We start from the raw sequence: 26993 nt of genomic DNA, 5'->3' as shown, positions 1-26993 counted from the left end.
GCAGAAGTTGCGCACCGGCGGGCGAGCGGGCGGGCGCTAGCTGGACTCCGAGGCCTGCGTACGCGCGTGCGGGCGTGCGGGAGCCGGGCGCCGGGGATCTGTCCCGGAGCGAGGAGCGCAGCATGGAGCGCCGGACAGTCGGCGCCTGCCTCGCCCTGCTGTGGGGCTGCGCGTTGGTGGCCGCGGCGGCTCAGGGCAAGGAAGGTGAGCGTGTGAGGCCGGACCCTGCCCGGCGCCGGGACCCCTAGACCCCTGCTCCTCCTGGAGCCGCGCGTACTCTAATGCGCACAACTTTGGAAACCGACCAGGTGCTGCCCAGTCTCGGAGCGCTGGCGTCCGGAGGGCGCGCGAGCTGCGATCGGGACGAGCCTGGGGCTCCTCACCGGGATTATAGGGGCTATGGAGACTAAGGGGTTTCGGCTCCGGCGCGCGGGACTTGGAGGCCTCGGAGAAAGGGACGCAGTGCCAGTGCGGGCCACGCGGTTGCAACCGGCTTCAGGAACGCGTCCCGGCGGGGGGGGCGCGGGGGTCCCATGGAGAAGCGGGTGTCTAGGGAGCCTTTCCGTGGGATCAACTTCTTAGTGGCTTGAATTCACTTAACTCACTTGTCCCGATTTTGCGGAGAGGGCATCTGTGGAGGCCCGGTTTGGGGGGAGGGGGCTCCTCCACGGGCCGGGGGGGCCCTAGCCGTAGGTCCTGCTTCTTGAGATTTTCTGTATGCTCCGTTTTGCCTCCAGTCCCAGCAGTGAGCCCGGGGAGAGGCTGGGGTCACTCCTTACCACGCACGCCCTTCTCTCCTTTCCCAAACCGCACTCCGAACTCCAGGACAGGTCAGGGGAGCTGGGAGAGAAGACAGGAAGTCCCAAAGTCAAGTGTTCTGAGTAAGGGGTGACTCAGAACGAGGAAATGCGGCAGGTGGGGGCGCGGTCTCTCAAGGTGTGGAGCCGTCACCCCAGAGCCACCAGGGAACCTGGACTCACGGGGGTGGGGGATTGAATCACCCACCTCCGCCCCAGCGTTTGTGAGCCGCGCTGGGTGAGGGGCCGCAGACTTTGTCCTGGGCGGGGCAGGTGTGTGGATGGGGGCGTTGCCTCTCAGCTAGGGTCGCTGAAAGGATGGGGGCTCCTGCCCTTGACCGAGGACCTTCCTGTCCACCCAGCCGCGATCGGCTGCCGTTCCCAGCAGAGAAAACAAGTTTTCCTCGCCTGCCAAGGCTGAGCGCGGCTCCCACAGGCTCCACCAGGGGAAGCCCGGGAGGAAATCCTGGGCCGGTGAGAAGTTGCCTTGAGCCCTGCGGTCGCTCCTCCTCCAAACTGGAGGGTTTGCTCTTCCACGTTGGGAGGATAAAGAGGACCGAGCAGCGCTCTAGGGGGCCGGTGGTTGGGTGTTTGGGGGTCACATCCCGTTCCAGTCCCTAGGGCAGACATGAACTCTGGTCGCAGCTCAGAGCTCTAGCGGAGTGCTTGGCAGGGATTTCTGCGACCCTCAATACGCCCTCTCTTGTGATCCTCCCCCTTCCAGGGGGACTGTGGTTGGAGGGAAGGGGAGAGACAGCTGGAATCAGTACCGGCCTCTCTCCAGGCTGCCAGCGGGTGGGGGGATTAAACTGTTGTTTTGGGCCCCAACCCCCAGCCACCCCTGGGGGAGCTTGGAACTCCCTTCCTTGCCCTCTGCCTCTGTATGTGTCTCTCCCTGCCTATGCCACTAGCCCAGAGCCCCATTACCACCCCACATAAGATGGAGGGGAAAGGACAGCATACTGTACTGGGGTGGGGGACTGAGAGCAGCTTCCTGGGGTGCTGTGCCTATGTGGGATGGAGCAGGGGTCAACACCCGGCTGGCAGCTGCTGGTTTTGGTTTCCTTTCTTTTTTTTCTTTTTGGTGCTGGGGATTGGACCCAGGGCCTTGTGCATGTGAGGCAAGCACTCTACCATTAAGCTGGGTCCCCAGCCCTGGATTCATTTATTTGGGATTCACGCTGGATGCACTGTGTCTGCCCTGGGGAGGTTTGGAGAGAGCTAGGAGGCCCCCGGGGCCTGTCCACCCATGCTGCTCTGATTCTCTTTCTTTCTTGCCCCCACCCTTGCATTTGGAGGCCCAGGTGGAGCCTGCTAGGTCCTCTCTTCCACATCCATTGAGTTAACCCTCCTTTACAGATGGGGAAACTGAGGGAAGCCTGATGCTTGCCAACCAGGGCCCTCTGCACAGAGGGTCAGACCCCAGCACCTGGGCAAGAATCTCTCACCTTGCTCTTGGTGGATTTTGCTGGAAAGCTAGCATAACCCAGGATCCTGGTGGCCAGGGTTGTTGACCTGGAGTGTTGCCCATAGGAAGGGGGCCAAGCAATGCCTAGGGCCTGGGGAGTCCTGGGCTTCTTAATTCTGTTGGGGCCCTGTCTGCTCTTTGTCTACCCTTTGACTCCCTCCCTATTTTTCTTCCAGGACCCTAGCCTCCTGCTTTCTTAGGCTTTAGGGGTGAGCAGGGAGAGGGCAATGGGGGAGTGGGTGTTAAGTACTGCATTTGTAGGAAAATAAGTAAAGCAATATGGACCCAGGGTGGCACTGACAGAGGAACTTCAGGTAGAGGAAGGCGGTTCTTCCGGGGGTGTTAGTGGGGGGATAGAGGATAAATGGGTAAGGCCCCAACTGGGCCAACCTCTCAGTGAAACTCTAGGGGGCTAAAGAGCTCCTAGACTCCCCACTAGAAGCCCAGCTCATGGCCTGGGGGAGCTCAGGGAACCCAGCCAGCTCTAAACTATGGGCTGGGCTCCCCTTGTTCCTGGTGGTTGGTTCTAGGGAATTTCCTGGGAGGGGGCTGGGACTGGAAGCCTCTGGGGAGGCTCCTTCCTGGTGAAGGCTTCTTTTCTTCTCAGATTGATCCCTGAGATACTTCTAGAGCCCGACCCAGGTTAGAAGGGGCGGGGCTTCTGTGCCAGGTTAACCCTTCAGAGCCATGATCTCACTCCCTGGGTGCAGACTGCAGGTTCCTGCCCACTGAGTGTGTGTGTGTGTGTGTGTGTGTGCGCGCCCCAGGAGCACCCACCTTGTCTTCCTACCTACCCAGTTGGAGTCAGGAGCCCCCAGATTCCTTCCTGTATAGCTAGGACATTCCACTTGCTAGTGGAGTCACTGACTTTCCAAACCTGGGCCCTGGACATGTCTGAACAAATCCCTGTCCCTCCCCCTGCCCCCGCCTGTGCCATGGGGCTTGGTGCCACATGGATTTCCTCTTCCCTGTCTGGACTGCTGGACCCTTCCTAGAGAGATTTGAACAAGGTCAGCGGTCAGGGTGTCAGGGCCTCATACCAAGCTTCCAGCCTGCAGGACAGAGGGGGGAGGCTAACCTCAGAGGAGGGCTTGCTATTTATTTATTATAACATCATTAATTTTTGTGGTATTGGGGATTGAATCCAGGGGTGCTTTACCACTGAGCTATATCCTCAGCTCCTTTTTTTTCAAAAATTTGAGACAGGATCTTACTAAGTTCCCCAGGCTTGGCTCAAACTTGCCATCCTCCTGCCTCAGCCTCCTGAGTGGCTGGAATTACAAGGTGCACTCACAATGCCTGGTGGCCTTTTTAATTTTATATTGTTATCCTTTCATTACCTCTGGGGATAGAACCCAGGGCCTTGCACTGTGCTTTACTGCTAAGCTACTCCCAGCCCAAGGAAGAGGTTTTCAGCTGCCCTCAGGGCCTCCAGGCGTTCAACTCACCTCTCATCTTTCCAAACAGGTGACCTGGCTTGCAGCCTGCCTGGTCTCCCAGGCTCAGGGCTGGAGGAGGCCAGATCCTCAGGATTCCCCGCTGCAAGTGTCCTTGGTCCCTTCCCTTCCACCTTAGGCCTTACCTTCCAGTACCTGGCACTTGTATAGGTTCTAAGCCTCAGTTTCCCCAATCTCCTTGCCCTCTATTGAGAGTGGCCCTTGGTGACACTACCTGGACTTTATTTAGAAATAGAGAAGGGACAGTGACTTGGGTCTTGGCTTCAGCCACTGACTCTGGCGCAGAACCAGGGGGTGCTCCCGGGAGGTGCTCCCGGGCAGGGCCGGCTCTAGGGAAGCCCCTGGCAGTGGGTCCCTCTGCCTGGCCCTGGCACCTGGTCCCTCTGGGCCTGGAAGTCCCCCACCAGGGTTCTCCTTCTGGCACTCCTGGCCGTGGCAACAGGAGCAACTTTCCCAGGGCGGGGACCTCAGCAGCTGTGTGTACCTTGGGGCCCCTCCTAGAGGCCCCTGTGGGCTCAGGGCTTTACCCCGCCTGCACTGTGGCTTTTGTGGTGGGAAGATCCATTTCCAGCCCCTCCCCTCCCCCAGAGCAGTTTCCACCTGTTAACAGTGCTCTCTTGGGGCGCCAGGAGACACGTGTGTTCATGCATGTGGGCTTGTGTGTGCTGTGTGGCCTGGGCTGGGGCTGGGAATTTTATGCTGGAGGATGTCATAGAAGCAGACACCAGTGTCCCCAAGGCCCACGTGTGTGAAGTGCTGCCTGGGGGCCTTGTTCAAGGAAGCAGAGGGGCTGGCTGGGTGTTACTTAATACCCCTGCCCACCCCTGGCTCTGCCCAGCTGCTGCTCTCCAGCTGGGTTGAGTCCCTGTCTGCCTGAGAGGACAGCAGGGCTTGCAGCCCTGGCCTGGGAGAGAGGAGGCCCAGTCCTGACCCTGGCCTGCTGTGTGACCTCCACAGCCCTGTCCCTTCTCAGGTCAAGGCCCCTTTGGGTTCCTGGGAGGCCTCTCCCCTTTTCTGCCATGGTCTTTCTCTCCCCTGGAGACGCCCCCGTGCTCACGGCTCCCTCCCCTCTCTCCTGCAGTTGTCCTGTTGGATTTTGAGGCAGCAAAAGGAGAACTTGGCTGGCTCACACATCCCTATGGCAAAGGGGTAAGTAAGCCAGCAGGGCTGGGCCCGGTGTGAGAGCTGGGCTCTGGGTCCCTGGGATCAGGGAGGATGGGGCCTGGCTGGACTCAGCCGCTGGGCCAGGCTTCAAGCTCGTGTTGCTTCTTGCATCCGACAGCTCAAGGCTGGCTGGGGTGGGAAGGTAGGGCAGGGCCAGGAGGTGGGGGCTCTGGGGAGACGCCGAGGGGCTAGCAGAGCAGGACCCTTGGATGCCCCAGAAGGGCTGATGACCTGAGGGAATGTTTGGCTTCCTCCATCTGCCTCTAGGGAGGGAAAGAGTTGACAACTCCTCCATCTTGAAGATCGCAGATGAGGAGGTGAGGGGTGAAGGAGGAGGGCTCCCCACAACTCCAGGGACAGGGAGCAATTTGCCTTCTGCCTGTCCTGCCTCTCTGCTGCCCCTCTTTGACCAAGATTGATGGCCCAGAGGCTAGGGTCCCTTCCCCAGTTTTGCTTGTGAACTTTCCTGTGATATTTTTTTTGGGTACCAGGGATTTAACTCAGGTGCACTCAACCACTGACCCACATCCCCAGCCAAATTTTGAATTTTTATTAGAGACAAGGTCTCGTGAAGTTGCTTAGCACCTTGCTGTTGCTGAGGCTGGCTCAGTGATCCTCCTCTCTCAGCCTCCCGAGCTAGTGGGATTACAGATGTGTGCTGCTGTGCCCGGCTGCCCTGTCATCTTGGGGCAGATGCTGGTGCTGCTCTTGAGGGACCCCGTTTCCTCCTCTGTACAGTGGATTCCTGCTGAATTTGTCCTGGTGCCCTGAGTGGGCAGGGGGATTCAGGGGGCTCCTTGGCACAGTTCCTACAGCTGGTTTCATCTGTGACCTGGGTAACTGTCCCAGGCATAGCTCCAGCAAGGAGCTCCCGGGAGGTGCTCCCGGGCAGGGCCGGCTCTAGGGAAGCCCCTGGCGGTGGGTCCCCCTGCCTGGCCCTGGGGTGTAGCTCTGAGTGGATTTCTAGGGTCCTGGAGTGTGCAGCCGGGAGGCAGAGCCTCTAAGCCAGCCCAGTCCTAACAGAATGGGAAACAGCCTAAGGGCCTCGGGGCCTTGGCCAGTGCCACCCAGTGCTGGCCCAGCCTCTGTTCTCGTCCGCTCTGCTTTTATTCATTTACTCACTCAGTCACTCCCTGAGCACCTGCTCTGTGCCACAGAGGCCCTGGGGATAGAGATGAATTAGATGCAGTCCCTGCTCCAAGGAGCTCAGAGTATAGCTTGGAGCTAGGGTGGGCATCACTGTGTGCCAGGTGCTATGACAAAGGAGACATGGAGACTGTAGGAACCAGAGAGAGGGGCTTGGCCCAGCCTGGGAGGGCTTCCTGGAAAAGGCTGCGCTCTGTTCTGAGGAGGGAGGAATGCATGTTGATCTGTTCCAGGGCTGAGATCAGGATGAGGGAGCTCACCCACTGCCTGATCCCACCCTCTCCCTGCCACTCACACACATGGACCCCCCACACACACACCAGTGACCAGTGACAAATAGCAGTGATCAGGCAATGAAGGCTACCATGCCAAGTGCCGTGTTGGGCATTTTGTAGACATTCTGTCATTTATCCTCACAGCAGCCCTGTGAGTTTTGGGGTCTTGCACCCCATTATATAGATGGGGACATTGAGTCTCAGAGAGCTTAAGTGACCTGCCTGAAGTCACACAGAGCCCCATATTCCACCCTGGGCTCATGATCTCAGGTTCAGCACTCTGACATTAGGGTCAGAAAGGCCAAGGGTGAGATCCTGGCCGGAGGGCTCCTGGGTGCTGCTCTCCAGGCCACAATACCACCTCCCCCACCCTGCTCTGCCACCTGGGCCTCAGTTTCCCGCTGGTGCCACCCACACTGACCTGTTGACCCCCCACAGTGGGACCTGATGCAGAGCATAATGGACGACAAGCCCATCTACATGTACTCCGTGTGCAATGTGGTGGCCGGCGACCAGGACAACTGGCTACGCACCAACTGGGTGTACCGCGGCGAGGCGGAGCGCATCTTCATCGAGCTCAAGTTCACGGTGCGTGACTGCAACAGCTTCCCCGGTGGCGCCAGCTCCTGCAAGGAGACCTTCAACCTCTACTACGCCGAGTCGGACGTGGACTACGGCACCAACTTCCAGAAGCGCCAGTTCACCAAGATTGACACCATCGCGCCCGATGAGATCACGGTCAGCAGCGACTTCGAGGCGCGCAACGTGAAGCTGAACGTGGAGGAGCGCTCCGTGGGGCCGCTCAGACGCAAGGGCTTCTACCTGGCCTTCCAGGACATCGGTGCCTGCGTGGCTCTGCTGTCTGTCCGCGTCTACTACAAGAAGTGTCCCGAGCTGCTGCAGGGCCTGGCTCGCTTCCCCGAGACCATCGCAGGTTCCGAGGCACCCTCCCTGGCCACCGTGGCCGGCACCTGCGTGGACCACGCTGTGGTGCCGCCAGGGGGCGAAGAGCCCCGCATGCACTGCGCGGTGGATGGCGAGTGGCTGGTGCCCATTGGGCAGTGCCTGTGCCAGGAGGGCTACGAGAAGGTGGAGGACGCCTGTCAGGGTGAGTGGTGGTCCTGGTGTCAGGGGAGGGGGACGTGCGGGGGTTCTCTTGTGGAACTTGGACGGCCTTTGTGTACAGCAGTTTCCTTATTTATGGTTAGCCTAACTTAACGATCAAGAATGAATGAATTGAAGCCAGGCGCGGTGGCATAGGCCTGGAATCCCAGCGGCTTGGGAGGCTGAGGCGGGAGGATCAAAAGTTCAAAGCCAGCCTCAGCAAAAAGTGAGGTGTTAAGCAACTCAGTGAGGCCCTGTCTCTAAATAAAATACAAAATAGGGCTGGGGATGGGGCTCAGTGGCCCCTGAATTCAATCCACCCACACCCCCGCCAGTACCCCCCCAAAAAAAAAGAATGAATGAATTGAGAAAGGATCCTAGAGAAAGAAAGTCTAGCTTCAAATCCCAGCTTTCCGTTTAGCTTGTGTGACTTCAGACTGTTTGCTTAACCTGTCTGTGCCTGGGTTTCGTCCTATGTAAAATGGAGGTGATTCTAGTATCTCTCTTGTAGGGTGGTTATGATAATCAAATGACTTAATACTCATAAAGTGCTTAGGTCAGTGCCTGACACATACTTTTAAGCATAGCTGTTATTCTTGGCTGTTCCCACGAATAGTTCCTGAGTATCTGCTCTGCATCAGCCCTGTGAAATAGTCCCAGGAATTAGTTCACTTCTGTTGGTTATTCCCTGTGTGTCCTTTAGGCAAGTCACTTAACCTCTCTGGGCCTCAGACTCCTCTTTGATAATTAGAGGTAATTGAATTGGACCCAGGGTTTGCATTAGACTCACCTGAAGAGTTTTTGACGCAGGCTTGTGTGGAAGGAACAGTGGAGGGGGACACAGGGTCTGCCCTTCTCACCTGATCCTGCCCAGGCCACAAACACAGATGAGCCTAGAAAAGGGACCAGTTAATTCAGATTCTGGGAACTGGGCTTGTGCATCAGTGAGCTCAGGGAGGCTACGGCTTGGCAGGGCCAGGCCTGTGACAGCGGAAATCTACACCCAGGTGAACTTTCAATGGATGACGCCTTCTGGAAGTAGCTGTGGGGCAGGGCATTTGAGGAATGCGGGTGACCTTTGCAAGGCCCACTCATCCTTCTCTCTCACTGAGATAAGCTAGGTGTTGAGAAATCAGCTTCGTCCCCGCACATCCCCGCTAGTACCTCCGGTAAACCTCGTCTCAGCTCCTGCCTTGAGTTTCCCATGAGTTAGATGAAAGACTTCAACATCATGCGCAGAGTGGATGCTTGGTTTCTAGCATGGAACTTGCACCCATGAAAGCAGCTGAAGTGTTGGGGGACCTCAGAGCCCTTCCTGAGAGGGTCCACATACTCCTCAAGGCCAAACCTCAGAATCTTGCTTAACCCAGCCTGAAAAATCCTGGGTGACAAGTTCCTAGGAGTCATTTGCGTGTGGTGTGTGCGGTCTCTGCTTCGGCCCTTCTCATCTCCCCCTTGTCCTCCCAGCTCCCCTCTGCTGACGGCCCCCTTCCCCAGGCGGCCCCTGTTTAGGTGACCTCAAATGCTCACTCTCAGCTCCAGACAATGACTGTGAGGTGGGGGGGCACCCGTTGGGCGCAGGCTCCTCCCACATGACATCCTCGCACAAGAATGCGGGGGTGGGGGTGAGGGGCAGCTGAAAACTTTCCACAGCCTGTGATTCAGGCCCCGCAGAGATAAGTGGAAGGGTGGGGGGGGTCTCTCCAGGCGCCTCCCCTTCTCTGGAGGTGGGGATCAGGGTCCTGGCAGGCCTTGTGTGTGAAGAGCTGAGCAGGCCCCTGGTTGGGAGGGCCAGTTCCCTAGAAGGACATTTCACTTAGTTGGAGGGACCCTCCCCAATTGCCAGCCACCTATTGCCGTGGTTCTTCCTCCTTGTGATCCCTGCCCAAATCGGTTCCCCTGTGGCTGGGAATCCCCAGCCTGGCTCCACACTTAAAGCAGCTGCCTGACCGTCGCGCCGGAAACAGGGATGGTGACCACCAGAGACAAGTGCTTTCTGAGCCCTTTCTCTGCACCTCCTCTCTGTGCAGAGGTGCTGTTCTCCCTCCCATCAAATGGATGAGCAGCCTGAGGCTCAGAGAGGCCAAGAGGCCCGCCTGGAGTCACAGAGCTAGGAGGTGGCTGCCTCAGGATTTGAATCCTGGCAGCCAGGCTGCAGGAGGGTCAGGAAGTGGGGTGGGAAATGGGCAGTTCCTTTGGAATCCCTGATTCAGCTCCTGGCCCCTGGACAGTCCTGGTGCACGGGACTGGGGGCTTGGAAGGGGAAGTGGAGGAGGCGGGGTCTCCCCTCTGCTTGACCCTGTGTGGGCCCGTGGCCCAGATTCTCCCCCTGGGGCTTCTGTTGAGGATAAACAAGCCCACTGTGTGCAGGGTCTGGGCCGAGATAATATGGGGGAGGGGCATGGTGTGCCAAGGCCACCTGGCACCTCGTCCAGGTCACTTGGCCTCTCCCCAGGAAGCCGAGAGGATCCTGGAAAGTGTTAAGTGGGCAGTAGCCAGTGGGAGGCACCTCCCAGGTGCCTCTTACGGACAGGTGGGCACACTGCCCAGCCAGCTCCAACAGCTATGTCAGGAATGAGCCACTTCCCTCCAGCCCCCCCCGCCCTGCCCAGGGGACAGTGCAGTCACTCGGCTGGCCGCCATCCCCCAGGGCTTCCTGTGCGGGCATCACTGGTGGGGCCCCGGCTGGCGCCTCAGCCTGGGGAGATCGCCAGCCAGGTGAGCAGGTGGCCAGCAGCCGTGGCCAAAGGTTCAGCCCAGCAGCTGGGAGGCCAGCCCTTGGGGATGTCTCCTTCCGATTCCAGTTTTACTGTCTCTGAGCTTGTAGGGACACCCCATTCCTCACACCATGCTTAACATTTCACAAGCAAGATTTCCTTCATTCCTCAAAACAATCCTGAGAGGGTGAGGACTTTAGCCCCATTTTACAGGTGAGGAAACTGAGGCCCAGAGAGGAAACAGTGACCCAAAGAACAGGGACCCAGCCTAAGGAGGGCAGTGCACCATCCCCGGTCTTCCCTGGTGTGTGTCCTTCCACCCACAGCAGCGTGGCCTTGGCAAGTCCCATCTGGGCCTCGTTCTTCCCATTTATAAAATGAGTAGATGGGCCAGGAGCTGAGAAGGGACTTGGCCCCTGGAAATCAGAGCCAGCCCTTGTGGCTTTGAGCTGTGGCTCAGTCTGAGCTGAGGACTGTACGACTCACTGTGTGTGGTCAGGAGGGGGGTCCAGCACTGGCATCCTGAGTGGCCCAGGCCTAGCCCAGAGTCCACCGTGAAGGGGACAGCTCTGGTGCAGCTGGTCCTTAGGCAGGGTGGCCTTGGACCCTGGCCCAGCTGTTTGCAGGACCCTTGCTTCGTGGGGACCTGGCCCAAGGGGGCTCCCAGGCTTGTCCCCGCCCTGGGGAGGGCCGCAGGCCTTATTTCTATGGCCTGCAGAGGCAGCCCCCACCCCACCCCATGTGGCTCTGACCTTGGTGTCCTGGCAGCCGTCCCTCCCTCCCTCGGCTCACACTGTGGGGAGCCTGGGTGCTGGCAGCTCCACCGGGCAGGCCCGCCCCTCCCTCCTTCCCCGGAGGTGAGTGGGTCCCCAGAGCGGAAGGAGGCAGGAGGGCAAACAGGAGATAAGAGGCTGAGTAGGGGGAGGAGGAATGTGCCACAGATAGCTCCCCGGGTGTGTGTGACAGGGGCAGGGTGCTGGCAGCAACGGGGCCCTGGGGACAGACCCCCTCTGCAGGAACAGCAGGGCCTGAAGTTATCAGTCCCCCCGTTTGCTGGGTCAATAACTCACAGGTCACCAATTTACTGCCATCAGGGCGTAGAGACAAAGTCCAGGCTCCACATCCTTGGCCTGAGGTGGTGCCCGTGGTCACTCACTGGTCCTGGCGTGGGAAGGTGACTAGCCCTAGGTGAATTGCCACTGTGACCTCTTAACCCCAGGACCTTGCCACCTGAGGCCTAGGAGGTGGCCAGGCTTGGGGGGAGGGGTTCTACTGGGGGCTGGGCTTGCGTCATGCAGAGGGTGGCTGTCCCTGAGTCACCCCACGCTGCCACCTGAGGGGCGGGCATCAGGAACTGGAAAAACTGGGGTACAGCCCTAGGTGCAGCCGCTGTGCCCCAGTTCCCCTGCTCGGAGTGGCCGGGGCCTGCCAGGCAACTGGGGCCACAGACGCTCCACACAGGTGTGCCAGGGTGTGCCAAAGCCAGGCTCTTGTGCCAGGCAGGTGGGCGTCCAAGCATATGCCCCCCGGGGGTCCCCTGGGTGTTGAGACACTGCTCACCTCCGTGGCCCCAGAGCACATGCTCAGCTGCAGCGGTAGGTTTTGCCCTTGATTCATTCACTCACGTCTCCATCCCGCCATCCAAGAGACCCTGGCTGAGATCCGGCCTGTGCCAGACCCTAAATCACGCTCCCTTCCTGCTCCCGGGAGGGCGGGGGGGGGGGGTGTCTGCCAGTCTCAAAGAGGATCCTAATATGTGCAGAAATGATTTCAAATGACACGCGAAAGCCAGGCTGTGAATTCCCCTGGAAACGAAAGATGTTTATCTGTGTCGTCACGTATCCCAGCACCCAGCTCTGTGCCAGGCTCGTAGGACGTGCTCCTTTCTGTTTGGTAAACATGAGATTGAGTAACAGATGCCCTGATGGGGCCTACGGGGGCCAGCAGTGGGGCAGTCTGGGAGGCGGTGTAGGGAAGCTGAAGCTGGGTATTGAAGGGTGCATAGGAGTTTGTTGGTCGCCCAAGGAACAGTGGGTGGTGTGATTCTCTCCCCATTCGCCTGCCCAGGATGCCAGGTTGGAGGCTCACCGGTGTTCTACTCTGGGACCCCCCAAGCACTGGCAAACTCCTGACAAGCCTGGGGAGATCCCGGTCTTTCGGGGTTGGAGGAGGGGCAGCACATTCTCATCAGGCAAGCACATGCCCCGTTGACGCCGCCGCCTCTCCACTGCATTATCTGGCACATCCGCAGCGGAAATCTCTCCAAATTCCCTCTTTCCTGCCGGCAGCAGGCAGGCCACCCCCAGGCTCTGGAGCCAGGGAATGGAACCCATCTCTTCCCCCACTTCCTCCTCTTGGCCTCCGGTGAGGGGCTTGAGAGCACAGGGTGGCCAGTGGGGGCAGGTGGGGGCTTGCAGGTGTCTGGGGCCCTGGGTGGAACTGACCCTGAGCCATGGGGCTTGTGGTGCACTCGCTGGCAGGTGATCCAGGGCTGGGAAGGGGTGACTGTGGTTCCAGGGGCTGGACATGCTGCCCCAGGCCTCTACTCTGCTGGACCTGGACCAAGGGCCAGCACTTACCTGGAAGGCAGGTGCCTCAGTGGACAAGTCAGGGCATTTGTGGGAGTTGCAACCCCAGGATAGAGACAGCTTAGCTTCTGGGAGTCTCATTTTTTAAACTTGGAAGATTTGGCGGAAGAGAGAGCTGTTTATATGTGGTGGGGAGGATGGAAAGTACACATGGATTTCTTAAATCCAACAGGAGATTTTGAAAGACATTTGGGAGGCCACATTAGCTAACCCCCCCAGCCGGGAGTCTATGCTCTTCCACACGCAGATGTGCCCAGTTGGAGGGGATCTGAAATGAGTCCTGGATTTTTCTGGCTGTCAAAGCAGGTCAGGGCTCGACTCCTCTCTCTTTGGGCTTATTGCAAAGTGTTGATTTTTTTTTTCTTTTCTCTTTTTTTTCCTGAGCTAAATGTTTTATTTATTTTTTCTTTCTTTCTTTATTTGTGCATTACAATTCTTAATTCACCTTTATACCACAATTGCTCAAATTGGTGTTGATTTCTCTTAACTCCAAGTGGAGGCGTTCCTGGGCAGGGAGGCGGGGAGGAGAGAGGTCAAAGCCAGGCATCCTGGGTTTACATTTGGATTTCGTATCTTGGTAGCTTGGAGACCTTGGGCAAGTTGTTCTGCCTCTGAGCAGCACTTTTCTCACCTGAAGAATGGGGTGCGTGTTGGTGGCCGTGGTAACAGGTGTATTGTGAGGACTGATGGACGTGAGGTGCTTGGCCCAGACCCTGCACACAGTGGGCGATTCATGAATGCTCACTGTCCTGGGGGTTCCCAGCTTTGCAGAGATCAGGCATCGTTTCTGGGCCTCCATGGCCCGGCTGCGTGTCCCCAGCCCCCTGGTGCCCAAACTCTCAGCCTGTGCTTAGGCAGAGGGGATAGGAGAGGCTGTTCGTGTGGTCCCCAGGCCAAGGTGGCTGTGGCTGGGCTGCCTCAAGGGATGGCCAAGGGCTGGGTGCAGCCCAGTTCCAGTTGGACTTGGAAGTCACAGTCTAAGAACTTACGGAGCTTCTGCCCCCTGCCTCTGTTCCCCTGCCTGTCTCTGCTCACACAGGGCACGTGCAAAGGGGGCGCGGCCCCACTCTGCAGCCCAAGGGCGAGCTGCCTGGGATGCTCAGAGGTGCCCGTAGGCCAAGTCGCCCCATTTCTTTTCTGCAGTACTGGGAATTGAACCCAGGGCTTCGCACGTGATAGCCAAGAGCGCGTCACCTCAAGCAGGCCAGGACGCTTGACACTGGCTTCCCTGGAAGGGTTGTCCTTAGGCCATTACAGGCCAGGCTGCCCCAGATCTTAGGGAGCCTCTGTCCAAGAATTTTTCCTGACAGCGCAGATCCGGCTGTCAATCACTTCCAACATCAGCCCTCCAGTGGCTTCCATTTCCCCACTTCTTGGCCCAGCATTCAGGGTCACTCTTGAGTGCTCTGTAGCCTGCTGCTCATTCCATTTGTGTCCACAGAGCTGCTCGCACCTTCTCTATTGGGCATGTCCTTTCACACCCTAACTCCCTCCCACAGTATCTCTGTGCTGCGGACTCCTATGCAGCCTCTAAACCCTAGCTGGAGTGTCCCCTCTGAGATTCCTCAGATTCCTGACCTAGGTCATTTCCCTTCTCTGTCCCATTAGCTCACCTCTTTATTATGGACATCCTCACATGCTCCCAGAGCTGGGGGAGGGGCTTTGTTTTCATCCCAGGTCCATGCTCAGCCTGGGGTCAGGCCTCTGGGAGCGCTGGATAGGCGTGGCACCTAGGGTGGAGGTGTCTGCGGATAGGCGAAGGGTGGTATTGTAGGGGTGTGGGGGGAGGTCTCCGGGCGACCCCACTCTGGTCCCTTCCGCATCCACCCAAGCCCCTGACAGTGGGCTATGTCTGAGCTGCTTCCTGCCTGTGGGGTCAGGAGGGGGCTTGGGGCAGGGACGGGAGAGGGCAGTGGGAGGAAGAAGCCCTCGGTCAGGTGCAGGAGCCCCCGGCCAGCTGGGCCAGGATGGAGGCGCCACTGGGGGAGGAAGAGCTGCTTCCTGGCTGCCCTGTGAGCGGTGGAAATGACTCGGCCCTGGAAACAGGTCCAGGGAAACGCGAGGGGCTGGCCTCCCTGCTTCCTGGTGGGCCGCCCCGGAACAGGCAAGGTGGCCGGGCCCTGGGTCGGGGGAGCCCCTGAGGAGTGGCATCCTGAGCCGTGGAGGCCGGCTGGTCAGGGGGGTGGGGGTCACGGTCCGTCAACTGACACGATGGAGAAGCGGATGCAGTTGCTTCCCTGGTCAGCTCGGAGCTGCCTGGTGGCCGGCGGGCGGTGACCGTCTGGTTGTGCCTATCAGGGGTGACGAGGCGGGCGGGCAGTGTGCTGCGAGGTGCTGAGCCAGCACGTGGCAGGGTTCTTAGGGTGCCGCCATGGACCTTGGATGCCAGCACAGGGTGTGGCACCTCCTGAGTTGGTGGGGACTGTGCCAAGATTTGGGGACACAGGCCAGGATCCTGCTAGTGTCCCCTGCGCCGGGTGCTGGCACATTTCTTCTCATCCAAAGACATTTTGAGAAAACAGGTCCGCGGAGGAGGGGTGGAGGGGGACCCATGGGGAGGGACACCTCCGGCTGATGTCCTTGTGCCCTCTGTCCCTGTGCCATCAGCCTGTTCACCGGGATTCTTCAAGCCCGAAGCCTCCGAGAGACCCTGCTTGCCGTGCCCGGCACACACGCTGCCGTCCCCCGAAGGTGCCAGCTCCTGCGAGTGCGAGGAGGGCTACTTCCGGGCGCCCGAGGACCCGCTGTCCAAGCCCTGCACACGTGAGTCCTTCTGCCGGCCGGGGAGGGCGGGCGGGCCGGGATGACCGGGGCTGATGTCAGCTGCCCCCTCCGCAGGCCCACCCTCCGCCCCCCACTACCTCACAGCCGTGGGCATGGGCGCCAACGTGGAGCTGCGGTGGACACCACCCCAGGACAGCGGGGGCCGCGACGACATCGTCTACAGTGTCACCTGTGAACAGTGCTGGCCGGAGACCGGCCAGTGCGGGCCCTGCGAGGCCAGCGTGCGCTACTCAGAGCCCCCCCACGCGCTGACGCGGACCAGCGTGACGGTCAGCGACCTGGAGCCCCACATGAACTACACCTTTGCCGTCGAGGCCCGCAATGGTGTCTCGGACCTTGTGACCAGCCGCAGCTTCCGCACGGCCAGTGTCAGCATCAACCAGACAGGTGAGTCCCAGGGGTGGTGGCTGTGCCCTGGGGGAGCCTGCCCAGGTGGCAGAGGACAGCCACCCAGGGCTCAGCTGCGTTCCAGAGATAGGCAGCAGAACAAGAAGTTGAAAACACTGTCTCTGGAGCCACTTCCAAGCTCTGTGACCGTGGGCAAGTTACTTAGCCTCTCTGGGCCCCAGTTTTCTCATGTGTGAATTGGGCATGATAATGACCATTGAAAGGATTGAACAAACTATTATCTTTAAGACTCTTAGAGCAGAGCTTGGTTCACAGCAATTATTTAATTTTCATTATTTGTGTACTAAATACTCAGAGGGCACTTCTGTGCCAGCCCCTGGGGTGGGGCCTGGGGCTCTGTGATCTGCTCTGGAGCTTGCCTTTAAGGACTCAGGGTGGGGTCTGGGAGCCTGGGCTTTGGGGGCAGCTGGTCCTGGGCCCGCTGGTTCTCTGTCCCCTGTCCCCCGGTGGCTCCTCACACCCTTCCCCACTCTCTGCCTGCCCAGAGCCCCCCAAGGTGAGGCTGGAGGGCCGCAGCACCACGTCACTCAGCGTCACCTGGAGCATCCCCCCGCCACAGCAGAGCCGAGTGTGGAAGTACGAGGTCACCTACCGCAAGAAGGTAACCCACTGAGGGTCCGCGCTAGGACGGGGTGGGCTGGTCACGTAGATGTCCACACCCACGCCATCTGGAGGGACTCCCCTCTGCAGCTGGGAAGCAGGTCTGGGGTCTCCCAGGGCGGCTCAGCAGAGATGTGTAGACGTGCTCTAGATCCTGGAAGCAGCGGTCAGGGAGGGAAGGCCTCCGGGATCAGCCGGCTGGACGGTGTCTCGGGGTGCTGAGCGGAGGTCCTGCAGTGGCCTCATTGCCTGCTCCCTGCCTGCCTGCCACCCACAGGGGGACTCCAACAGCTACAACGTGCGCCGCACTGAGGGCTTCTCTGTGACCCTGGATGACCTGGTTCCTGACACCATCTACCTGGTCCAGGTGCAGGCGCTGACGCAGGAGGGCCAGGGCGCTGGTAGCAAGGTGCATGAGTTCCAGACGCTGTGTGAGTCGGGGGCCCCGGGCCCGTGCCAGACTAAGGCTCTGAAACCGAGCCATCGGGACATGGGGTGGGGGTGGATCCAAGAGGCGAGAAACTCGTGTCTCCTGGTCAGCTGGAGCCTGGGACAGCCCTGCATGGGCTGCCTCCCGGTGGGAGAGGGCAAAATTGAGGTTGGGGCGTGGAGGACCAGGGAGGTGCATTCAGGCTGTGGGCTCTGGCGTTGGAGACCTGAGTTCAGATTGTGCACCACGGACGGAGCCAGAGCTGAGTCCCCATGCAGGGGAGTCCCTGCCACGAGGCCCCGGGGAGGCCCCGAGCTGGCTGTCCATGGGAGGGAAGAACATGTCCTCAAGGGCCTCAGGATTACTCTTGCGGCCAGCACATAGAGACCCCGGGTGTCCTAGGTGCCTGCAGTGGTCTTGGGTGCAGCAGGGGAGTTTGCATGATTTGGGTGGGGGGGCCCCCTGTCATCAGCTGGTCTTTCCTGCAGCCACAGAAGGTTCTAGCAACATGGCAGTGATTAGCGGTGTGGCTGTTGGCGTCTTCTTGCTTCTGGTGCTGGCAGGAATCGGCTTCTTCATCCACCGCAGGTTGGTCAGAGCCCACACCCAGGTCCCCGAAGGCTGGGGGAGGATTCAGGGCAGGAACCTCAGTTTCCTCCTCTGAGGAGTGGGGCTGAAGCTAATCTAGTCCAGTGCCTTGCAGTCCCCAGCTCCTGGGTGACATGAAGGTGTGCCGAGCCAGACACGCCAGGCAGGTGCCTGGCACCACAGGGGCTCAGGACATGGTGGGTAGCCGCCCTGCAGGAGGCCTGGCAGCCCTGATGAGAGAAGCCCTTGTTATGGCCACTTATGGGGCCATTATGGGGCGTGGATCCCAAAGTGTGAGTCCCGACTGGCTCATTTCCTCCGGTTCCCCACGCCCAGTGCCCGCAGGGGGCTCCCCCGGCCCGGGCAGGCCTCTCTGACCTGTATATCTGGGTCCCTGTGGGTTCTTTCAGGAGGAGGAGTCTGCGCGCTCGCCAGTCCTCAGAGGACGTCTACTTCTCCAAGTCAGGTGAGATGCAGCCCACCCCGTGCCGGCCTGTCCCCTCCCCAGGACACCCCCTCAGCTCTGTGCAGAGCTGAGGGCAGCCAGAACGTCCTAGGGCTCTGGGTGGGCACAGAGGCATCATCCAGCAGCTCTCAGGGCTCTTCCAGAAGGCCTGTGCCCCAGGCCTGGCCTGTCCCCCAGGTCCCTGGTCACGTGGCTTCTCCCTTCTCCTTTAGGGACTTGGCCTCCCGGGCGTTCTGTGACCCCGCCCCTTCTCTCCCCTTCCAGAACAGCTGAAGCCCCTGAAGACGTACGTGGACCCTCACACATATGAAGACCCCAATCAGGCTGTGCTCAAGTTCACCACCGAGATCCACCCGTCCTGTGTCACCCGGCAGAAGGTGATCGGAGCAGGTCAGCTGGCACACCTGTCACCAGGGGAGGCGGGCAATGGGTGATTCGGGTGGGGCCATTTGGCACCCAGGCTGACCAGGAGGTCCCCTACCTTGCCCACCCACAGGAGAGTTTGGGGAGGTGTACAAGGGGACCCTGAAGGCGTCCTCGGGGAAGAAAGAGGTGCCCGTGGCCATCAAGACCCTGAAGGCAGGCTACACAGAGAAGCAGCGCGTGGACTTCCTGAGCGAGGCCAGCATCATGGGCCAGTTCAGCCACCACAACATCATCCGTCTGGAGGGCGTGGTCTCTAAATGTGAGACTTGGGGGACCCTAGGGGCCTGACACAGGGTGGGGGCAGAGGGACTGCCTCAGGGCCACCCGACCCTAGCCGTGCCCACCTGGCCCACACATCTGGCCTGCCTGCCTCTCACCCCTGTGCCCACACCCCGCAGACAAACCCATGATGATCATCACGGAGTACATGGAGAACGGGGCCCTCGACAAGTTCCTCCGGGTAAGGACGTGGGCAGTGGCGGGCGAGGATGCTGAGCCGGGGTGCTGGGGGTGCCCTGGTGGCTCAGGGCCACATGGGAGCTGAGGGCCTGTGCCTGGGCAGGAGAAGGACGGCGAGTTCAGCGTGCTGCAGCTGGTGGGCATGCTGCGGGGCATCGCATCGGGCATGAAGTACCTGGCCAACATGAACTACGTCCACCGCGACCTGGCCGCCCGCAACATCCTGGTCAACAGCAACCTGGTCTGCAAGGTGTCCGACTTCGGCCTGTCCCGCGTGCTGGAGGACGACCCCGAGGCCACCTACACCACCAGTGTGAGCTGGGAGAGGGGCCGTCACTGTGGGGGCTGGGGGGGCGGGGGTGAAGCAGCCTTCACGCTGCCCCAGAGGCCTGGCCAGAGGGACAGCGGTGACTGGGCCTGTCCTCTGCAGGGCGGCAAGATCCCGATCCGGTGGACGGCCCCTGAGGCCATCTCCTACCGCAAGTTCACCTCGGCCAGCGACGTGTGGAGCTACGGCATTGTCATGTGGGAGGTCATGGCCTACGGCGAGCGGCCCTACTGGGAGCTGTCCAACCACGAGGTGGGGGCCCTTCCCAGGCTGAATGGACCCCAACCCTCTGGATGTTCCCAAATCCTAGGGCCCAGGCAGAGGAGGGAGGCTGGGGCTGTGCCAGGGCTCATGCTGGGCGCCAGGCCCTGGTCCCTGCCTACAGTCCAGTGGGTACAGAGCCAAGGAAGCAGGAAGTGGGGGTGTGTGCACACGTGTGTGTGTGTGAGAGGGTGCACGTGTGTTTGCGTGTGTGTGTGTCCCGGTGCCTGGTTTCTGACCCAGGCATGATGAGGAGGAGCACCCCCGCCAAGGGAAGTCCAGAGGGAGGCTGGGCCACAGAGGCCACAGTGTGGCTGCCCTACGGGACCTTGCTGGGGAGCCGGATCTGCGGTTCCTTCCTCCAGGAGCCAGCCCCTGCGCCTGGCCTGTCCCTTCCTATCTCTGTGCCGGGGACGGAGGCAGGGGGTCTGTGCCCCAGGCTGCGGTGGCTTCCTGCCATGGCCACCCTGACCCTCCTTTGCCACCCAGGTGATGAAAGCCATCAACGATGGCTTCCGGCTGCCCACACCCATGGATTGCCCCTCGGCCATCTATCAGCTCATGATGCAGTGCTGGCAGCAGGACCGTGCCCGGCGCCCCAAGTTCGCCGACATTGTCAGCATCCTCGACAAGCTCATCCGCGCCCCTGACTCCCTCAAGACCCTGGCTGACTTCGACCCCCGGTGAGTCCCATGCCCTTTGCCCGTGGTGACCCCCAACTTCACTCCTGGGGACTCCTGAGCCACTTGGGTGTAGTGGGCAGCTGGGGGGAGTCAGGGGCAGCAAGGAGGGCTCAGGAGGTACGCTTGGGCTTCCCTTGGGCTAGACGGGGTTGTCTCTGGTGAGTACCAGCCTCCTCGATGCCGTGTGCACCCCTCAGCGCCCAGCATGCTTTACCTCCTGGGGACAGGTCCTGTAATGATCCCCTTTGTGTAGATGAGGAAACTGAGACAGCGATTAAATATCTTTTGTGGCTGGCAAGTGGCCAGGCTGGGGTTGTGACTCCAGGACCCTGAATCTCTGCCCCTTACGCTTTGTGATTTGGGGCTCCTGACGGTGGTCTTGTTGGTAGGATCAGGGGAACCACAGTAGAGACAGCTGTGGACCGACCACTACCGATGTGCCACCGTCTCCTGGAACCCAGACTGGCTGGGCTTCCCTATTGCCCAGATGAGGAAACCTGCTCAGGCAGCTGTGTGAGCTGCCCAGATTAGGGGGCAGCAGGGCTGGGGCCTGGGACAGGCTGGGTGCTGCAGCCTCTCACCTGCACGCGGGCGGTTCCCCTTCCAGGGTGTCCATCCGGCTGCCCAGCACCAGCGGCTCAGAGGGGGTGCCCTTCCGCACGGTGTCCGAGTGGCTGGAGTCCATCAAGATGCAGCAGTACACAGAGCACTTCATGGCAGCTGGCTACAATGCCATCGAGAAGGTGGTACAGATGACCAGCGAGTGAGTAGCACCCACGGCCCCGCCTCCCTCCTGGAGGCTGCCCGGACACCCTGTCCACATCCTCACCCTCCCGCCCGCCTCCCTTGCTGCTTCTGTCTCTCCCTGGGGGGGAGGGGCTGGGCAGGAAGAGCAGAACAGGCTGGCTGCCAGTGGTTCTGGGGTCCACCCTCCACGCCCACCCTTCCTGCCTCTTTCTCCAGAAAGGGAAAATAACAGTTAATGTCACAATAGCATAGCCACCAGCGGCGGGCTGACTGCAGGCCAGCTCTGGGATGGAGCCGTTGGACCCAGTCCTTACTAGGACGGGGCAGTAGGGCCTATCCACGTCTCCGCCAGACAGAAGAGACAGGTACAAGAGAAAGTTCCTGCCAGCGGCTCCTGGGCACTGTCCCCATGTGGTGGCTCTCAGCCCTGCAGAGGCTTGCCAGTCCTGGGTCTGCCCTCTGTCTGGCTGCCCCTCCGGACTCTCCTGCCCCCTGCACTCCAGCACCATGACTTCCCAGCACAGCCTTGGCAGGGCCACCTCTTCCGGTCCCTGCAGGGAGAGGACATTATGCTCTTAGCCTTCTGTGCCTCTAAAAATAGTAGTGGGTCCCAACAGCTCTGATTGTGCAGCGTCCAAGGTCTCATCAAGAACAGACCCTGGCCCGGGAGGTTTTGGGAACCACTTGGAGGGGATGACCTGGCCTCCCACAGTTCTGGATCACAGAAGTCCTGGGACTTGGGTCTCTGCATGAATATTCTCTAGGGCTTCTGGAAGCTGCTCAGTGGGGCTTCCAGCCTGCTGGCTGTGTCCTGCCCCAGGGGGACGTCCTGCAGTGGGAATCAGGCAGGGACAGAGCTAACCAGAGGGAGGTGCAGAGACATGGGAAGGAGACACAGGTCCCTGGGTCTCTCTCACTGCCAGCCAAGGGCAGGCACACACTTGGGCTCTGTGGTCACCCCTGGGTTCAAGTCCCATCTCTCCCTCTTCCTAATCACCTTGATCCTATTAAGTCCACTTTGACCTGGGTGGCCATTTCCTGCTGCGGGGCCTGCATGGGTCTGAGGTGGATGGACATGCCCAGCACCTAGTGAGGGCTTAGCTGGGGTCTCCTTGTCCACGTCTCCCTGGCTTTCTGCCTGTAGACCATGGTCAAATAAATACCCAGGTTCCCGAGCTCTCTCCTCCCTGGGAACCTGGGCCAGGCCCCTTGGCCCCTCCAGGGGTCCCCCTGGAGGACAGCACAGCTTCTCTCCTGGTGACCAGAGCAGAGGGCGAGAAGTCCTTACAGGAAACACATGTTCTTAGAAACGTCCCGAAATAGCCTGGGGTGCTCCTGGCCAATTCCTTTCCCACGAGCAGGGACAGGGCTCTCTGGGATGGACAGAGGCCGTGTGCTCACGTGTGTGTGTGTGGTTTGGAAGGACCTGGATAAAGCAGGGACTCAGCCGGCACCCCGTCCTCCCGCCAGCCTGCCGGGGTACTGGGCCCGCGGGACTCACAGCCGCGCAGACTCCCCAGGGAGATGGGGATCTCAACACAATTTTACAAATCTGCAGTGTGTTGTGTCCACGGCGTAGACCTCACGGGAGCTGGTGGCAGGGGCACGGGGCCCTGGCCTGGTGGGCTTGCGCTTTGGCTTCCTGTCCCTGGCCCCCGCCTCTCTGCTCCCTCGGCCCCTCCCCGGGGCCTGCTGCTCGCTCCTGCCCGAGTGTCTGGCTAGACGAGGAGTGACGGGACAGGTGGGTGTCGTACACGCCCCCAAATTGCCCAGCCCGACAGCAGGTCCTGCCCAGTGTCAAGGCGACAGTGAGCAGTGCCCTGTGTGTGGCCGGGCCACAGGCCACAGCCCCGGGACAGGCTCTGCAGGAGGAACAGCACAGGGAGAGTGGTTGAGTGACTTGCAGGCGCCGGGGGCCATTCCTCGTGTCCCCCTCCTAGACTCAGAGCCACATGCCATAGATGTGCATTGGGTAGGTGTCCTGGGAGTTTCCTGGCCAGAGTTGGCAGGAGGTGGCCCAGCGAGGTGTCACCTTGCTCCGTTCAGGAAGCTGGTGGAGGGCTGCCCAGCATCGGGGACCCCCGCTGGCAGGACAGGCTCGGGGCGTCTGCCGTGGGTCACTAGCTGGTCCCAGGGCCTTGCTCTGTTCGCGGTTAGGAAAGGAAGGAGGAGGGGCTGGGCTGCTCTCAGGAGAGGCTCGCTGACCCTCCCTTTTTACATGTAAAGACCCAGGACAGACCCACCCGGGGCTTCTGCCTCCCAAATGGGGTCAGAGACCACTCGGTCCCCGGGAGATGAGCCTGCGCTGCTCTGACGGAGGAGAGGAGCCCGAGATGTGCTGGGCAGTGGCTCCATCCTCACAAAAAGCACTCATCTGCTCATTCTGTGCTCAGCAGGTCCTCCCTGAGGACCTGGCATGTGCCAGGACCCCTGGAGGGGCGGTATGGGGGTGCCAGCCTCCGTACGTGTCTAGGAGCCCACAGATTCTGGTGGTTCTTAGATTGAGTGTCAGTGTCGTCTGGGACCCACATGCAGACTTCAGCACTTTAGCTACCCAGGATCCTGACTTTTCTGGGGATGCCACCTCCCCAGGCGTTCTCAATAAGTGCTTTTCCAGCATCCACACTATAACACCTCTAGGGGTGGGAAAGTGCTCCTAGCTATGTAGGTTTAAAGTGTCATTCAGGTGGTAGGTTTGGAGGTTGTCCTTAAAATCTAACTTCTGGCTTTCTTGCTGCAGCATGAGCAGCCACCTCCCTCACCTGGGTCTGCCCTTCCCTGCTCAGCACTTCTCAGAGGGGAGCCTGTGGGAAAGTCATGTCTCCGGAACTGCAAATAGGAGCTTGCACCATATAATTAGCTTCGTTTACAGCCAAGAGACGGCTGTAAAAACCTGGGTGTTTTCATGGGTTTGGGCTGGCGGGTGAGGAGAGCAGGGGAGAAAACTCCCAAAGTTAGCAATAAACGTCCTGTTGCGGGTTGCTGGGAGCCTAAGTGGTTTTACAAGGGGACGGCGGGCGTGACCGGGGAGAGGCAGGAGCCTGCACCTCTCTCGGGTGGGAGGGGAGGCCGGCACTCCTGGGAACAGCTTCCCACCTGGCACTGAAGCTGCGCCCTCTGCTGTCCCTGGGGTCTCCCGCCTGCCATCGGGCACTGCCATCCCCTTTCACAGGGGAGGGAATCAGGGTGCACACCAGGGAAGACACCGGCCTCAGGCGACCTGGTCACTCTGCCCGTCAGAGCTTTAATGCTGATGGTCCTTCAGCAAGTATATCCTGAGCCCTTCCTCAGCTGCCTGCGGGGAACTTGAAATGAGGCGATGGACAGATAGGAAGAGACCTTGAGCGGAGGAGGGCTTTGTGCAATGGCCTTCGAGGGTCCCTGGAAACCAGTCACCTGGCAGTGGCCTCCTGCCACCTGGAGAAGGGGCCTCGGCTCCCCACTGGTTAATACCCAGCTCTTTATCACTAGAGAGCTGTGTGACCTTGGGCAAGTCACTCCACTTCTCTGAGCTTCAATTCCTAAATCGGCAATAGGGAGCTAAAACGAGCACCTACCTCAGAGATAATTGTGAAGTTTGATTAGATTAAAAACAGGCAGAGTGGGCACTTCAGTCATTTTCCTAACTTTGATGATGATAGGCCATCTTAGATCCTCTCAGGATCTCTTCGGGCCTCCCTGACGGGAACTCTGTCGCCCACAGGTCCCCTGGTTCTCCTCCTTGTTTCCCCTACCCTCCCTGCCCCGTCCACCTCCCTCCGCAGCTCTGGCCCCTAACTCTCCCTCTCCCTCTCCCTGTCTGCCCGCAGAGACATTAAGAGGATCGGGGTGCGGCTGCCTGGCCACCAGAAACGCATTGCCTACAGCCTACTGGGACTCAAGGACCAGGTGAACGCCGTGGGGATCCCCATCTGAGCCGCGGCCTGGTGCACCCTCGGCCGAGAGTACTTGAAGGATCCAAATGGCCCCCCTGCCGGCTCTGCAGTTGACCACCAGGGACCTTATTTATTTCTAGTTGTTCTTATTGATGCCCCCCTGAGGACTCTGCTGGGGGGTCATGGAGGACATCCTGCCCTGAACTGATGAGACCCTCGGGGATGCTGGCTGCAGCCTCGTCCCCAGTGAGGGACACGGTCCAGCACTTAGCAGGCACCATCAAGTTCCCAGCATGCCCCCGGGCAAGCCCCACCGAGACCTCGGACATCCACGAGGGACATTCCAAACTGATCCCCACTTTGCCTTCTCCCACCTGGTAGAAGCCACCTTGGGAGATGGGGGTCAGCCCTGGCCACGTGAACAGGTGGCCGCCTCAAGCCCCACCCCTCGCTGTACAAGGGCAGACCTTGAACTTGGCTGGGTGAGAGCCACAGTGGTGCTCCGTCCCTCGGGCCTTCTGCAGACCCCAGGCCCTGTCCTCAGCCCTAACAGGCCAATCTCTTGCTCTCCTGGGCCCTTTCGGGACGCTTGGTTGTGTTGAGGTTTTTTAAATCTATATTTTGTACTTCACGGAGAGAGTGCGCGTGTGGCAGGGGCCCTGCAGGGCTGGGGGCAGAGGGGCCTGGTGGACGCGGCGGGCGCCCATGCTGCAGGAGGTTCCTGCCGGCCGCCCGTCCACCCCGTCTCCCGCCCCCTAGACGACATTCCCACATTGTCAGTGTTAATGACCTTGTTTTGTTGGATATTTTTTGAAACCTTAATTTATTATTTTTTTTATATTTATTGTTAGAAAATGACTTATTTCTGCTCTGGAATAAAGTTGCAGATGTTCAAACCGATCTTGGCTCTCGGCCTTGGGAGCGGGCTGGGGATCCAGAGGCCTCCTGTGTGGGGTGTCGGGCAAGGGCTCCCCACTAACCCCGGGTGTTTAGACAGAGCTTCTTGCGTAAGGCAGGCATGTCGTGTCACTGGGAACGGGGGTGGGTGGGAGGTGGGCAGGGGGCCAGGGAGCAGGCCCCGCCAAGCCCGGCCTCCATGCCAGCAGGCCTCAGTCACCTTTGATCTCCAGGCTTTGGCCGGGCCAGGCAGGCACTAGGCAGGCGCGCAGTGGGGGCAGCTGCCGGCCTCCCTCCCACACGGCTCCACGGAGTTGTTGGAAGAGATTCTTCAGCGGCGCTCAGAGGTTTACAGAAGTTTTTCACAGGTTTTGTCTTGTCGGAGCTTCAGCGACCTGTGACGGGTTTTGTGGGTGGCCCCATTCTACAGGAGAGGCAAACTGAGGCCGAGCCCAGTGAACAGGCTTGCCCCAAGGCCACACAGCAAGTGAGGGGCAGAGGCCAGATGGCAAGCAGAGCTGGGAATCCCACTGAGATGCTTTTCTCACAGAGGGGACCAAGGGATGCTGGCCGGGGCCTCGTCCCCTGCAGAAGACACAGCAGAGTCTTTGGACTTTCCAAACTGACCTCCCCCTTGCCTTCTCCCACCCACTAGAGCCACCTTGGGAGATGGGGGTCAGCCCTGGCCGTGTGAAGAGGGCACCTCAATCCCCCAATCCCAGTCCCAACCTCTCCCCGCTGCACCCGGCTGCTGCCCTGCGGGTCAGAGGCTGTGGGAAGCAGAGCTCGGGAAGGTGTTGAACACAGGCCACCAGGGAAGGGCCAGGCGCACGGAGACGATCTGGAGGAAGGCTTCCCGGAGGAGGCAGCCCCAGGGCTGAGGCTGAGGGACTGGGAGGGATCGGCCAGCGAGGCCGTGGGAGGGGCGAGGCTGGCAGGGCAGGTGCGGGGCGTGCAGCCAGGGTTGTGCAAGGGACCCGCCGGCAGCCTGGCGTTCTGAAGTCGTGACACGGGTTCTGCCAAATTCGCCAAGGTCTTGCAGGGCAGGTCCAGGAGTGGGATTTTGCTTGAGGGTAATAGGGAGCCATTGCAGCCTTTAAGCAGCACGTGGCAGGATTCCCGTCCCTGGTAGAGGCAGCATCGACTCAGCCTGGAGTCGTGGGGGACAGGACAGATGCTGCTTGCCCTGGGGTGGCAAGGCCTGCACTGCCCAGCTCCCTGCTGGGTGAGACTTTCCTGGGTCGGGTGTGGCTGGGGCTGGGCAGGATGAGAGAGGTCAGGGCAGCTGGCCTTCCTCCCCTCTCACTAGTGCTGGGCCACCAGGT

The 26993-nt window shown here is 60.2% G+C and overlaps 1 protein-coding gene across 2 annotated transcripts; it reads left to right on the top strand.

Moving 5' to 3' along the window:
- Positions 1-25582, top strand: Epha2 (EPH receptor A2). 2 transcript variants are annotated; one of them, XM_071617391.1, is made up of 17 exons: positions 1-204; positions 4804-4871; positions 6746-7415; positions 15324-15479; positions 15555-15887; positions 16394-16509; positions 16876-16939; positions 17427-17526; positions 17937-17992; positions 18257-18382; positions 18489-18677; positions 18817-18878; positions 18981-19190; positions 19308-19457; positions 19956-20149; positions 20757-20912; positions 24706-25582. In XM_071617391.1, the coding sequence occupies exons 1-17, from the start codon at positions 123-125 to the stop codon at positions 24809-24811; spliced, it is 2838 nt and encodes a 945-aa protein (XP_071473492.1). In that variant the 5' UTR covers positions 1-122; the 3' UTR covers positions 24812-25582. The 2 variants fall into 2 exon arrangements, with proteins under 2 accessions (XP_071473492.1, XP_027807684.2); XM_027951883.2 differs by having other exon boundaries at positions 16786-16939.
- The last annotated feature ends 1411 nt before the right edge of the window (positions 25583-26993 follow it).

This window comes from Marmota flaviventris, chromosome 10, assembly GCF_047511675.1.
Source record: "Marmota flaviventris isolate mMarFla1 chromosome 10, mMarFla1.hap1, whole genome shotgun sequence".
Taxonomy (NCBI): Eukaryota; Metazoa; Chordata; class Mammalia; order Rodentia; family Sciuridae; genus Marmota; species Marmota flaviventris.
This window is presented reverse-complemented; position numbering and strand designations above follow the sequence as displayed.